At 42.9% G+C, this 12,719-nt stretch overlaps 1 protein-coding gene across 2 annotated transcripts in view; it reads right to left on the bottom strand.

Annotated features, from left to right (window-relative positions):
• The window catches only part of adamts6 (ADAM metallopeptidase with thrombospondin type 1 motif, 6), a 338,642-nt gene that overhangs the window by 192,066 nt on the left and 133,857 nt on the right, over positions 1–12,719 (bottom strand). For both annotated transcript variants that reach the window (XM_078548849.1, XM_078548859.1), the window contains exons 8-9: positions 9,652–9,695; positions 8,072–8,177 (exon numbers count right to left, since the gene is read on the bottom strand). In XM_078548849.1, the coding sequence (XP_078404975.1) occupies positions 8,072–8,177; positions 9,652–9,695 (150 nt within the window). The remainder of the gene's footprint in view (positions 1–8,071; positions 8,178–9,651; positions 9,696–12,719) is intronic.

Below are 12,719 nucleotides of genomic sequence, written 5' to 3'. Positions count from 1 at the left end.
CCAAGCAGAAGGGTAACAGAACTGGCACTGAAGATTTAACAAATATTGCACTACATCAGGCCTCGCAGTGAAGCCGAGTAGCGAGTAGGTCAATATGTTGTTATATGCGATGGGTGGCTGTGCAGATGATATCCTAGCCAGGCAAAGGATCAACAAAGGAAAAGCTACATCCAATGAAATAATAAAAGCACTTGATGCCTTCTTCAATCTGCGAAAGAATAACATTGTAAAGTAGGCTAAATTTAATAAGCGTCCCCAATGACAAGGGAGAGGATTGATACATTTTTCAAAGATCTGTACAGACTTGCAGAGAACTGTGAATATGTATACATGCCACACAATCCCATTACCAGACAATACTATGAAAAGAGAGGACACCTTATTGTAGTTGATGGTATACTCATCCATGATGAGCCGTTGGTCATTCTCAGAGTTCTGAGACTCGACATAATGCAATGATTGTACCAAGGACATTTAGGCAACACAAAATGTCGAGCCAGAGCAAGATATTCTGTTTGGTGCCCAGGTCCCTCTAAATAATAGAAAGAGATGATATCAAACTGTATTACATGTGCTATTCATCATCAGGAGACAAGAAAATCATTGATGTCATCTTCCATTCCATCAAGTCCATGGGGACATTTTAATGGACCTCTTTGAACACAAAGGTAAGATGTTCTTGATCATAGTGGACTACTAATCAAGATGGATAGAAGTCAAGCAACTGCAGAATCACACTTCTGAGGCAGTGATTACATCGCTGAAGGTGATATTTGCAACACATGGAATCCCAGACCTTTCAAACTCAGAAAATGGACACAGCTTGCCAATGAATACTTTAAAGAGTTCATGACATCATATGGACTTGTGCATACTCCCAGTTCACCCTCAACCAATGGTGAAGCTGAAAGAGGAGTGCATACAGCGAAAGCATTGCTAAAGAAGAATGATGACATCTAACTTGCACTTCTGAGCTATCGTTCAAATCCACTCCAAAATGGTTTAGAACTATGTGAACTCCTAATGGGAAGACGACTGAGAACTCAACTCCTTACTTTCCCACACACACTTATGACGCAAGTACAAGCTGGTGACAATTGGACAAGATGAGGGAGAAAGATAATGAGTATTGTTCCCGCCAGATGTGGAACTATGACAAATGTCACAAAACCTGCCAGACCTTCAATTAGGAGAGCCAGTTTGGGTCCGAAACCAAGTTCATTATGGAAAAGTGGTTGAACAGACACCACATCCATTGTCCTACCTCATCCAAACAGAAAATAGTACGTTCAGAAGGAATAGAGGAGGTGCACTAGTTTCCACACAGCAGCAACCTTCTACAGTCGAAGCAGTCATCTACACAATGAAACAGAACAGAGATGCAGCATTCATTTACCAATCCAGATGACTGCCAGACTAGTGGACCTGATTTATCTATTAATCTTTTTAAATTAATTCCTTCACAGGATGTGGGCATGGCTGGCTAGGCCAGCATTTAGTGCAGATCCCTAGCTGCCCTTGAGAAGGTGGCTGTGAGCTGCCTTCTTGAACCGCTACGGTCCTTGTGGTGTAGGTACACCCACAGTGCTGTTAGAAAGGGGGTTCCAGGATTTTGATCCAGCGACAGTGAAGGAACGGCGATATATTTCCAACTCAGGATGGTGTGTGGCTAGGAGGGGAACTTGTAGGCGGTGGCATTCACATGCATCTGCTGCCCTTCTAAGTGGTAGAAGTGATGGGTTTGGTAGGTGCTGTTGAAGGACCCTTGGTGAGTTGCTGCAGTGCATCTTGTAGAAGATACACACTGCTGCCACTGTGTGTTGGTGATGGAGGGAGTGAGTGTTGAAAGTGGTGATTGGGGTGCCAATCAAGCAGGGTCCTTTGTCCTGGAATATGTCGAGCTTCTTAAGTGTTGTTGAAGCTGCACTTGTCATGGAGAGTATTCCATCACACTCCTGATTTGTGCCTTGTAGATGGTGGACAGGCTTTGGGGAGTCAGGAGATGAGCTACTCACCGCATAATTCCCAGCCTTTGACCTGCTCTTGTAGCCACAGCATTTATATGGCTATTCTAGTTCAATTTCTGGTCAATGGTAACCCCCAGGATGTTGATAGTGGAAGATTCAGCAGCGGTAATGCCATTGAAGGGGTGATGGTTAGATGGAATGGTCATTGCCTAGCAATTTTGTAGCATGAATGTTATTTGTTATTTATCAGCCCAGCCTGAATGTTGTCCAGGTCTTGCTGCAAATAGGCACAGACTGCTTCAGTTTCTGAGGAGTTGCAAATGGTGCTGAACATTGTGCAATCATCAGCAAACACCCCCACTTCTGGCCTTTTGATGGAGGGAAGGTCATTGATGAAGCAGCTGAAGATGGCTGGGCCTGGGACACTACCCTGAGGAACTCCTGCAGTGATGTCTTGGAACTGAGATGATTGACCTCCAACAACCACAACCATCTTCCTTTGTGTTAATTATGACTCCAACCAGTGGGGAGTCCCCACCCCCCCCCACCCCCGATTCCCATTGACTCCAATTTTGTTCGGGCTCCTTGATACAATGCTCGGCCAAATGTTTCCTTGATATCAAGGGCAACACTCTCACCTCACCTCTTGTGTTCAGCTCTTTTGTCCATGTTTGGGCCAAGAGTGTAACGAGGTCAGGAGCTGAGTGGCCCTGGCAAAGCCCAAACTAAGCATCAGTGAGCAGGTTATTGCTGAGTAAGTGCCATTTGATAGCACTGTTGACGGCGCCTTCCATTAGTTTACTGATGATTGACAGTAGATTGATGGAGTGGTAATTGGCTGGGTTAGATTTGTCTTGCTTTTTGTGGACAGGAAATACCTGGGCAATTTTCCACATTGCCGGCTAGATGTCAGTGTTGTAGCTGTACTGAAACAGCTTGGTTAGGGCGTAGCTAGTTCTGGAGCACAAGTCTTCAGTACTATTGCCGGAATATTCTCAGGGCCCATAGCCTTTGCAGTATCCAGTGCCTTCAGCCATTTCTTAATATCATGTGGAGTGAATCGAATTGGCTGAAGACAGGTATCTGTGATGCTGGGGGCCTCAGGAGGAGTCTAAGCTGGATCATCTACTCAGCACTTCTGGCTGAAGATTGTAGCAAATGCTTCAGCCTTGTCTTTTGCACTGATGTGCTGGGCTCTCCCATCATTGAAGATGGGGATATTTGTGGAGTCTCCTCCTCCAGTTATTTGTTTAATTGTCCACCACCATTCACAACTGGATGTGGCAGGACTGCAGAGCTTAAATCTGATTTGCTTGTTGTGGGATTGCTAAACTCTGTCTATCACTTGCTGCTTTCACTGTTTGGTACGCAAGTAGTCTTGTGTTTGAGTTTCACCAGGTTGACACCTCATTTTTAAGTATGCCTGGTGCTGCTTCTGGCATACCCTCCTGCACTCTTCACTGAAACAGAATTGCTACCTCAGTTGATGGCAATGGTAGCATGGGGGATATGCCTAGCCATGCGTTTACAGATTGTGGATGATTGCCCATAGTGCCTCATGTGTTGCTACATCTGTTTGAAATCTATCCTATTCAGCATGGTGGTAGTGCCACACAACACAATGGAAGGTATCCTCAAGGTGAAGATGGACTTTGTCTCCTCAAAGGCTGTGCAGTGGTCACTCCTACCAATGCTGTCATGAACAGATGCATCTATGACAGGTAGATAGGTGAGTACGAGGTCAACTATGTTTTTCCCTCTTGTTGGTTTCCTCACCACCTGCCGCAGACCTAGTTTGGTCAGTAGTGGTGCTACCGAGCCACTCTTGGTGATGGACATTGAAGTTCCCCCACCCAGAGTACATTCTGTGCCCTTTCCACCCTCAGTACTTCCTCCAAGTGATGTTCAACATGGAGGAGCACTGATTCATCAGCTGATGGCATTGGGCAGAGATGGGGGGGTGGCTGCAGTCAGTGGTAGGTGGTAACCAGCAGGATGTTTCCCTGCCCATGTTTCACCTGATATTATGAGACTTCATGGGGTCCAGAGTCAATGTTCCAATTTCCCAGGGCAACTCCCCCCCGACTGTATACCACTGTGCCACCTTTGGTGGGTCTATCCTGTCGTGGGACAGGACATTCCCAGGGATGGTGATGGTGGTGTCTGTGACATCGTCTGTAAGATATGACCCGTGAATATTACTGTTGCTTGACCATTCTGTGGATCAGCTCTCCCAATTTGGCACAAGACCTCAGATGTTAGTAAGGAGGACTTTGCAGGATTGACAGGGCAGAGTTTGTCATTTCTGGTGCCTAGATCAATGCTGGGTGGTCTGTCCAGTTTCATTTGTTTTTGTAGACTTTGTAGCAGTTTAATACAACTGAGTGGCTTGCTAGGCCATTTTAGAGACCAATTAACAGTCAACAACATTACTGTGGGTCTTGGAGTCACCTGTTGGCCTAACCATGTAAGGACAGCAGGTTTCCTTCCCTATAGGGCATTAGTGAATCAGACAGGTTTTTACGACAATCGACAATGGTTTCATGGTCACTATTACCAAGATGAGCTTTTTAATTCCAGATTTATTAATTGAATTTAACTTCCACCACCTTCCATGGTGAGATTTGAACCTGTGTCCCCAGGCCATGGAATCTGGGCATCTGGATTACGAGTCTGGTGACATTACCACTATGCCACCACCTCCCATAAAGGGCAGAGTCTGAGAGAACACCCAAAGGACTCAAATCCTCAGCCTCCTCCATTCTAGACTAATGAAACCACCACAACAGTTGACCCTATATTAAAATGGAAGCCAGAGACTTGAGGGGAGATGTAGTATGGGCTAGACATAACTGTGTGATTTGCTAATGACACAATGTATGTATCATCACAGGAATTGATACAGTGTCTCTGGATCTCATCATGCTCACATGTAGACCTCAAGGCAAGGAAGCCTACAGTAAGATAAAAGCAAAAAACTGCAGATGCTGGAAATCCAAAACAAAAGCAAAAATACCTGGAAAAACTCAGCAGGTCTAACAGCATCTGCGGAGAGGAACACAGTTAATGTTTCGAGTCCGTATGACTCTTCAACAGAACTAAGGAAAAATAGAAAAGTGGTGAAATATAAGCTGGTTTAATGGGGGTGGGTGGGACAGGTAGAGCTGGATAGGGTGCCAGTGATAGGTGGAGATAACCAAAAGATGTCATAGACAAAAGGCCAAAGAGGTGTTGAAGCTGGTGGTATTATCTAAGGAATGTGATAATAACGGTACAGATAGCCCTAGTGGGAGTGGGGTGGGGGGAAGAGATCGAAATAGGCTAAAAGGCAAAGATAAAACAATGGATGGAAATACATTCAAAAATAATGGAAATAGGTGGGAAAAGAAAAATCTATATAAATTATTGGAAAAAAGGGGGATCGGAAAGGGGGTGGGAATGGAGGAGAGAGTTCATGATCTAAAATTGTTGAACTCAATATTCAGTCCGGAAAGCTGTAAAGTGCCTAGTCGGAAGATGTGGTGCTGTTCCTCCAGTTTGCGTTGAGCTTCACTGGAACAATGCAGCAGGCCAAGGACGGACATGTGGGCATGGGAGCAGGGTGGAGACACAGTAAGGTTCCAATAAAGTTAATGTTTCCTTGCCTCAACAAACTGTAAATATTCTATATATATTAGCACAACAAGACCAAGAATATTTTCATTATGATGGTGAGGGTTGCAACCATATGAATGTGACTGAGTCAAACTCAGTAATGTTAATTCTCTATCTTATGGGGGATGGGCAGTCCTTTGACTAATTGTGGAGTCAATGTGGAAGGCTCTTTAGGTGGAAGTATGTCACCAGGCTCAGGCTGATGGCAAATGTGATATCAGAGAATCTCATGAGAATCTATTTTGCACAAGGCCCTGCCTGGCGATGATCCCCTCCTGCAGTCAGCCCTGGATACAGGGCCATGCCTCCCAGCTGCTCTGCCATTGGTGGCCTCCTCTTGCTCATCCATTTCAGAATCTTCCGAATGAACAAGGGCTTCCTCCTCCTCATCTTTCTCCTCCTCACAGATTGGAATTCTGAGCATGGCCTCACCACCATCAATTTGTAGACCCCACCCTGCACTGTGCAACGTTGTGCAGCATGCAGCACACCACTACTATTCTTGATACCCTTGCTGGGACACATTACAAAGCTCCACCTGAGGGATTGAGGTACTGGAAATGCACCTTTAAAATTCCAATGGCTTTCTCAATAGTACTCCTGGTGACAATATGTTTACTGTTCTGGTTGCATTCTGTCTCCATTTGTGGGCTCCTAATGGGCATCATTAGCCAGTTTCTTAAAGGATAGCCCTTCTGACCTAGAAGCCAACCATGGATCTGTGTTGGTGGCTGAAATAGCTGAGGGATTTGCAAACTCCTTAGCATAAAGGAGAAGTGGCAGCTAACAGGGAGCCTTGCACACACTTAAAGGAAGACCTTGTTGTGGTCATAAACCCCCACCACCGCCACCCCCCCTCGCCCCATACATTGAGTGAGTGGAAGGACTTCCAGTTGACAAGGGTGCCTGCACGTTAAGTTGGGGCCCTTAGGGGCCTATACCTGAGGTAAGCCTGCTAATTAGACAAAAGTCATGGCTCTCTACATATGAGACATCAAATCTATAGGGAAATTAAAGTATCCCCCACATGAGCAAGCAGGATATCAGTAACTGCCTTAATGCAGCTGTGTGCTGCTGACTGGGATATATCAGACAGGTCTCCTGCTGATCCTTGGAAAGATCCTGAGGCATAGGAGTTGAAAGCGATGGTTACCTTCACAGCCATTGGGGATGGGGGTCAATGGATTGTGGCTCCAGTTGCTGCTGGACCATGCGACATATATCTGTTACCACCTCACAGCTTAGCCTCAGTTGCCTTCGACACTGGTTCTCCATCATATTGAGATAGACTGTCCAAGGTCTGTATACCCTTCCCACAGGGTAGTATTTGGTTGCCCTGCCTCTTCTCCTTCTCCTTCCTGGTGCGTGTGCCACTACCTCTTCCTCCTAACCTTCTGCCCTCCCTCTAGCCTCTGGCTGCTCATGTTGACTAGCTTCTGTGGCCTCTATGTGCGAGGGTGCCATGCCCATCTTCTATCTTCCTTTGCATGAAGCACTATGTGCCCTTCTCCAGCATAAAGTTCTTCCTGGCACCTGGTGCACGAGTCAGTAGAGGCAAAAATAATTACCCTGCGAGACCAGCAACCCCCACCCTCCTACTCTCTTGGATTAAAGGAAGACAGTTGGAATTGAGTTTGTGTCAATTCTGGGGCAGTGAGAGATTTTGAAGCTAATTCCACAGGGGTGGCTTACCACTCCAAAGGAGTACCCTGGCTATCCAAATAAATATACCAAGTTTAGACCTGCTTTTACAGATCTACTCTGCACACTTCGGGTTTCACACTGCTTTGACTCGAGTGGAGGCAGCTGATGATATAAATGGCCAGCTGTCCCCGTGAACCGTATGCGCGAAATGCACCCCACCCCAATTCCTGCCCCCGCGAAAATGGGAAGTACCATATTCGGAGACGGGGCTTATGATTTTTGCGCACTTTCACCACAATGGAGAGGCTCTCCATCGTGGTGAAAACCCGGGCCATAGAGTCTGCAGCAGAAATTTACCCATGTCAATACGGAAAAGTGCAAGACCAGTCACTCCCCAACATAAATTAGAGTTAGAATCATCCTTGAGTGGTTCTTAACAACCAGTCCTGAATGAGACTGGCAGAAGCCAAAACAATAATATACTGTACAGGAAAAACCAATTGGAAAAGTGGAGGGGAAGGGGTGGATAGAGAGGGGATGTGCTGTGAAACAATAAGCTGAAGTGTTAATATATTTTTTTTAAATGCTGCCACTTTTTAAGAAATAAGCAAGCATTTATTTACAGCTACTGGACGACAGTCAGGAGGCACAATAGGGGGAAATATCGCTTCTTTGACATTTGTAGTTAGGATTCATAAACTAATATCACCTTAAGTTACTAAGAATTGCATTTCTGTGAATTTGGCAAAGAAATACAAAGAATTCATTTTAAAATTGGGAATAGGGATTACTTTTAATTCACTCACTTGTGACCAATCTCATGTGCAATTGTGAATGCTGAACCCAAGCCAATATCTTCATTGATGCTGCAGCTTCGCTCAGGCTCGCACATTCCAGCCACCGAGGCCAAGCCTGAATAAATACAGGGAGACACAAAGGGTCAAGCCAAGGTGTTTCAGTCTTTCATACTCTTGTTCTAAAGGCTTACGTTCTATATATAATATATATATATTACAAGTATTTATATATATTATATATATAAAACCTGCGTACACAGAAGGAATAATTGGCATAAGGTTAAGTTTATAGTCATTTGCGTATTCACTGGAGGGAATTGCACTTTACAGGCCAGACATTAATTTTTTTTGAGCCATAGCCAACGCTGGAAAACGTCTAGACTAGGGGTTAGATTTATAAATTTACTTCTGGTAACTTGGGACCACCTGAAACTTGAGCCTGAAGAGGGAACTAAAACCAACATTTCTATTTTTTTTTCTATTCTTACCTAGCAAGAAGTAAAATGTACTTTTTTGTCAAGTAATTTTTTTTGGGACTAGTGATTTGTTTATATTGCAGCAAATTGTTGAAATAAGTAAGTGTTAACTTAACACATTTGAATTTGTCACGTGAAGCAGTTTTATAAATAGAAGAAAAAATAGTTCTGAAATAGCACAGAGTTGCAGTGAGGAATTTATCTTTCAATATTTTAAGTAATAAATTATCCATAAGAAAATATTTAAATATTTAATGAAAAATAAAGTTTCCGGCCATAAGGTGCATTCTATATCTTAAACAATGTATAATCTGCATGCCTTTAAGATTTGTAGGAGCCAATCTAATTTAAGCATATGAGCAAGCTGTAGTGTTAGAAAGCATCAGTCAGCAGTTTTTTGATTATTCTGGTATAATTTCTACTACTGGTAAAAGTGATAGATTGTGTGTTGGAATTAGATTCTAATCATGAGATAAATATTGCACAACGTTTGTGCTGGAGCAAATTGCAACACAGTCAAGAACCCAGGATGCATCATGAGCTGCAGTGTTAAAATTTATCCTCATAAAAGTGTAACAATAAAAGTCAAGTGATTTGTGCACAACATATGAACCCAACGTAATTGTGTTATTGTTTGTGTAGGTAAAATAGTAGTAGCCACAGTGCTGCAAAATTCAATGTATCAAAAGATTTGCTATTGTCAATCATAGTAATCTCCTGAAGATAACATGTGACAGGCTGAGAAGGTACAACAGTGGTTACCATGACAAAAATGCATAATTTGAAAAAATGGTGACACATGATTATATTTGCGAGTGCACTACTGGAAACCAAGTTATTTATCATATATATTAGTTATTTTTGCATAATGCTCCAAGTTGAGAAAATGTAATAGGATTTACTTCTTTGAAGAAACCTACTGCAAGGAAAGAAAAAGAGAACAATGCTTCACCTAATTTAAACCTCATAATTCTAAAGAGTAGCTTAAAATAATCTAAAATAAACCACCTTATTTATTCAGGTTAAGGAAAACCAACTAGCATCAAAATAAAAAGTTAATGGATCAATAAGAACCATTGGGAAACAATATTAGCTGCAGCAGTAAAAACTTACCCAGGGTTCCACAGGGCTTGTTTTTATAGGTGCAGATGTCATATCTACGAGGGAGAAATTGTGAAGAATTCAGTAGCATATAAAATATTGTTTTGTTTTATATAGCTAGTCCATTAACAAAGCATGGTTAACACTTGTAGACGATGATTGGTGAAATTATATGTTGCCAGCTAGTATTGGCGTTTTCAGCACTATAGTGAAAATGATGTGAACAGCACGCTTACAGGGTCTGGCTTCAAGCAAATGGGACATCAGCCAGTTTTTAAAAAGTCAAACTTGATCTTTGTAGTCATAAGCCTCAATGAAAAGAAAATAGTTTGAGGTGAAGAGAAGCAGCATGTCTGGAGACATATAGTCACAGCAAATGATTGGATCTGGGACCTTTTTTTAAAATAAAAGAAAGAAAATTCTAACCATGAATAGATGATGGACTTCCAAGACGGTGAGATGAATGCATATTTTTTTAAAAGGTTTAGGAATGGCGAAACAAAGGAACATCACATTTATTTAAAAAAATAGAATACTTCCCCAAACAGGTCTTCTTCATTCTCTGACTGGAAAACATCTTCCCCAAGCCAATAGGATAAGTCCAGGTTAACAGTACTGTGAACTGCAGAAGTGACACCCCTTTAACACATTATGAGTAGCAGTAACATAATGACATTAGGATGTTGCTTCCATCACTCTCCTACGTGTACCACATAAAAGTTGTGCCTTTCCTGAGCAGTGTCAGCTCTTTTCCCAAGAATGGCAAATCAATGTGGACGATCAAAATATTTTTAAGCAATATATAAAGATACATCTAAATTTCAGGCTGAAAAGGCCAGTACAGCAAGGTTTGGTGCGTGAGTGTATGTAAATTTATTTGAAGACTGGAGCAGACATTATTTAATAGGTGTCTGGGATACTGACTGACTTGAGGAAGATGGATGTTACAAGCATTTTAGGGAAATCACAGGTACCATGGAACCTTGAAGGAAGGGCTTAAATGAGTGGGTGGGTGGGGGGAGGGGAAAATAATAATGTTGACAAGAAAAGGCAGACTGAGCATTATGGTATTAGATAGCCTTTCTCGCAACTGCAAGCAGGAGTTCTAAATAGTATGTTGCCTCCCTGGTGCTAATAAGGGAAATTTAGAAAGATGGGCCAGGATTTTATGGCCCCTCCTGCTGGTGGGATATTACAGTCCCACTGAATTGAATGAAGATTTAAAGGCTCGCTTTATCTGGCGGGCGGGGTAAGGGAGGTGGGGGTGAACGCGCTGCAGCGGGGCCGTAAAATCCTGGCCGTGGAAAAGATTCCATAAAGGGATTGTACACCACTCAGGAATCATGATTCATGTGACATTCAGCGATGTAAGGCAGTCCAAGATGGAGACCTTACAAAGGAGTTTGAGGAGTTAAGCATTAGGTTAAAAATCAGGGCTTCAAGGGAAGCAATCTCAAAATTGATCTCAGAGTCACATACCTGGCCAACTTGGGAAAGGCATACTGGATAGACACATCAACATATGGCTTAAAGATTAAGGGAGCACTGTGGATCTCTAGGATACTTGGACAAGTTCTGGGAAAGGGGAAGCTATACAAATAAATTGGCTTCACCCAAACTAAACGATTATCCATGTTCTTCTACAGGGAGGGAAAAGAGCACTAGAATAGATTTAAATCGAAAAGATAGTGGGAAGTACAATTTAAGGATATGACCTGGATATCATCATGGGAGGGACAAGTAACACAGAAGTAGTGGACCTGGAAATTTAGTAAAACTTCAGCTAGTGAGAATCTTGAGAGAAGAGACCAGAAAGTAGAGAAACGGAAAGAGGGAAATGTCAACAGGTAAACGTGATAAACAGGCAAGGATGAAGGAGGATATGATGAAAGGTCATTGACCTGAAACATTAACTCTGTTTCTCTCGCCATTTAATTTTCCAGACCTGCTAAGTATTGCCAGCATTTCCTATTTTTTACCTCAGATTTCCAGTATCTACTGTACTTTGCTTCTGAAGAAGGAAGATGATTGCTTCAAATTTCTATATGCAAGTATCAACAGTCTAAGCCACAAAAGTAGAGGTGTGGGGCCAATTTTCTCCTCAGAGTTAGAAATCATGAGGCAGGTTCAATTCTGGGTCTCATACCCACCTCTGTCACCAGCAGGACTTTCTGGGTGACAGGGCTTTAATGGCCTTAGAATAGGGTCTGTCACCCAATTAGTCACTGTGCTGGGATGGGAATGGAGGTGGGACCCCAGAGAAGTAGGCCACATTCTAACCTGAATCAGCAGGCATTGCTGTGGTTGCCATTTGCACATTAATGTTTTAGGAGAAAAGTTGCCAAGTTCAAATTTCCCACATTTTGAAGGGCAGTGGAAGACCTGGAACTCGGACAGTGTAGGCTGGTGAATCTTTTTAAAAATCAGTGAGCTTTTATATAATGGGGTCTGCCTCTGCCAAACTCAGCCTCTTCAGTGCCACGTTGAACTATCTACTCACATAATGTTAACAGCTGACCCTGCCCCTGCTTCCAGTAAGCTGGCCTGAATCCCAACACTCTGACCTCCATTGAGCATCCAGGAAGGAAGCCCCCTTCCCCTTGAGAAGCTGTTAAGGGAACACCTCAATGAAGCTGGTGGAATCCTCTTGTGGTGGGTGGGGCATTCCAATGCTGGTAAAATGCTGACAGGTGTTATATTGTTATATTATTTGAAAAGAATTGGAACTGTATCGTTATGCACATTTGTAAATGTATATAAAGAAAGCCACATCACCCACTACTGCACTACGGTCAGTGTGCCAAGTCAACAATATATCATTCTGCAGCACATGGTAAAATCTGAGAAATACATTTAATGCCAGCTCCAGTACCTGTGTAAAATAGTGTAATTATTTCGAACTTTTGGGAACCACAAGGCATGATACAGTAGCAGCAGGTGTCTGTGAGTAAAACTCAAGAAATATAAACAAAATAAATGCTAAGTTAAATTAAGAAAGATCAACCCAAATTAGTGCCAGAGAGAAAAAATTGGGTGAATTGTGCAAAGGAACTGAAGTGGCCACTGCCGCTGCAGCAATA

Source organism: Cetorhinus maximus, chromosome 1, assembly GCF_964194155.1.
Source record: "Cetorhinus maximus chromosome 1, sCetMax3.hap1.1, whole genome shotgun sequence".
Lineage (NCBI taxonomy): Eukaryota > Metazoa > Chordata > Chondrichthyes > Lamniformes > Cetorhinidae > Cetorhinus > Cetorhinus maximus.
Note: the sequence above shows the minus strand (reverse complement) of the source record. Positions and strands in the feature narration are given on the sequence as shown.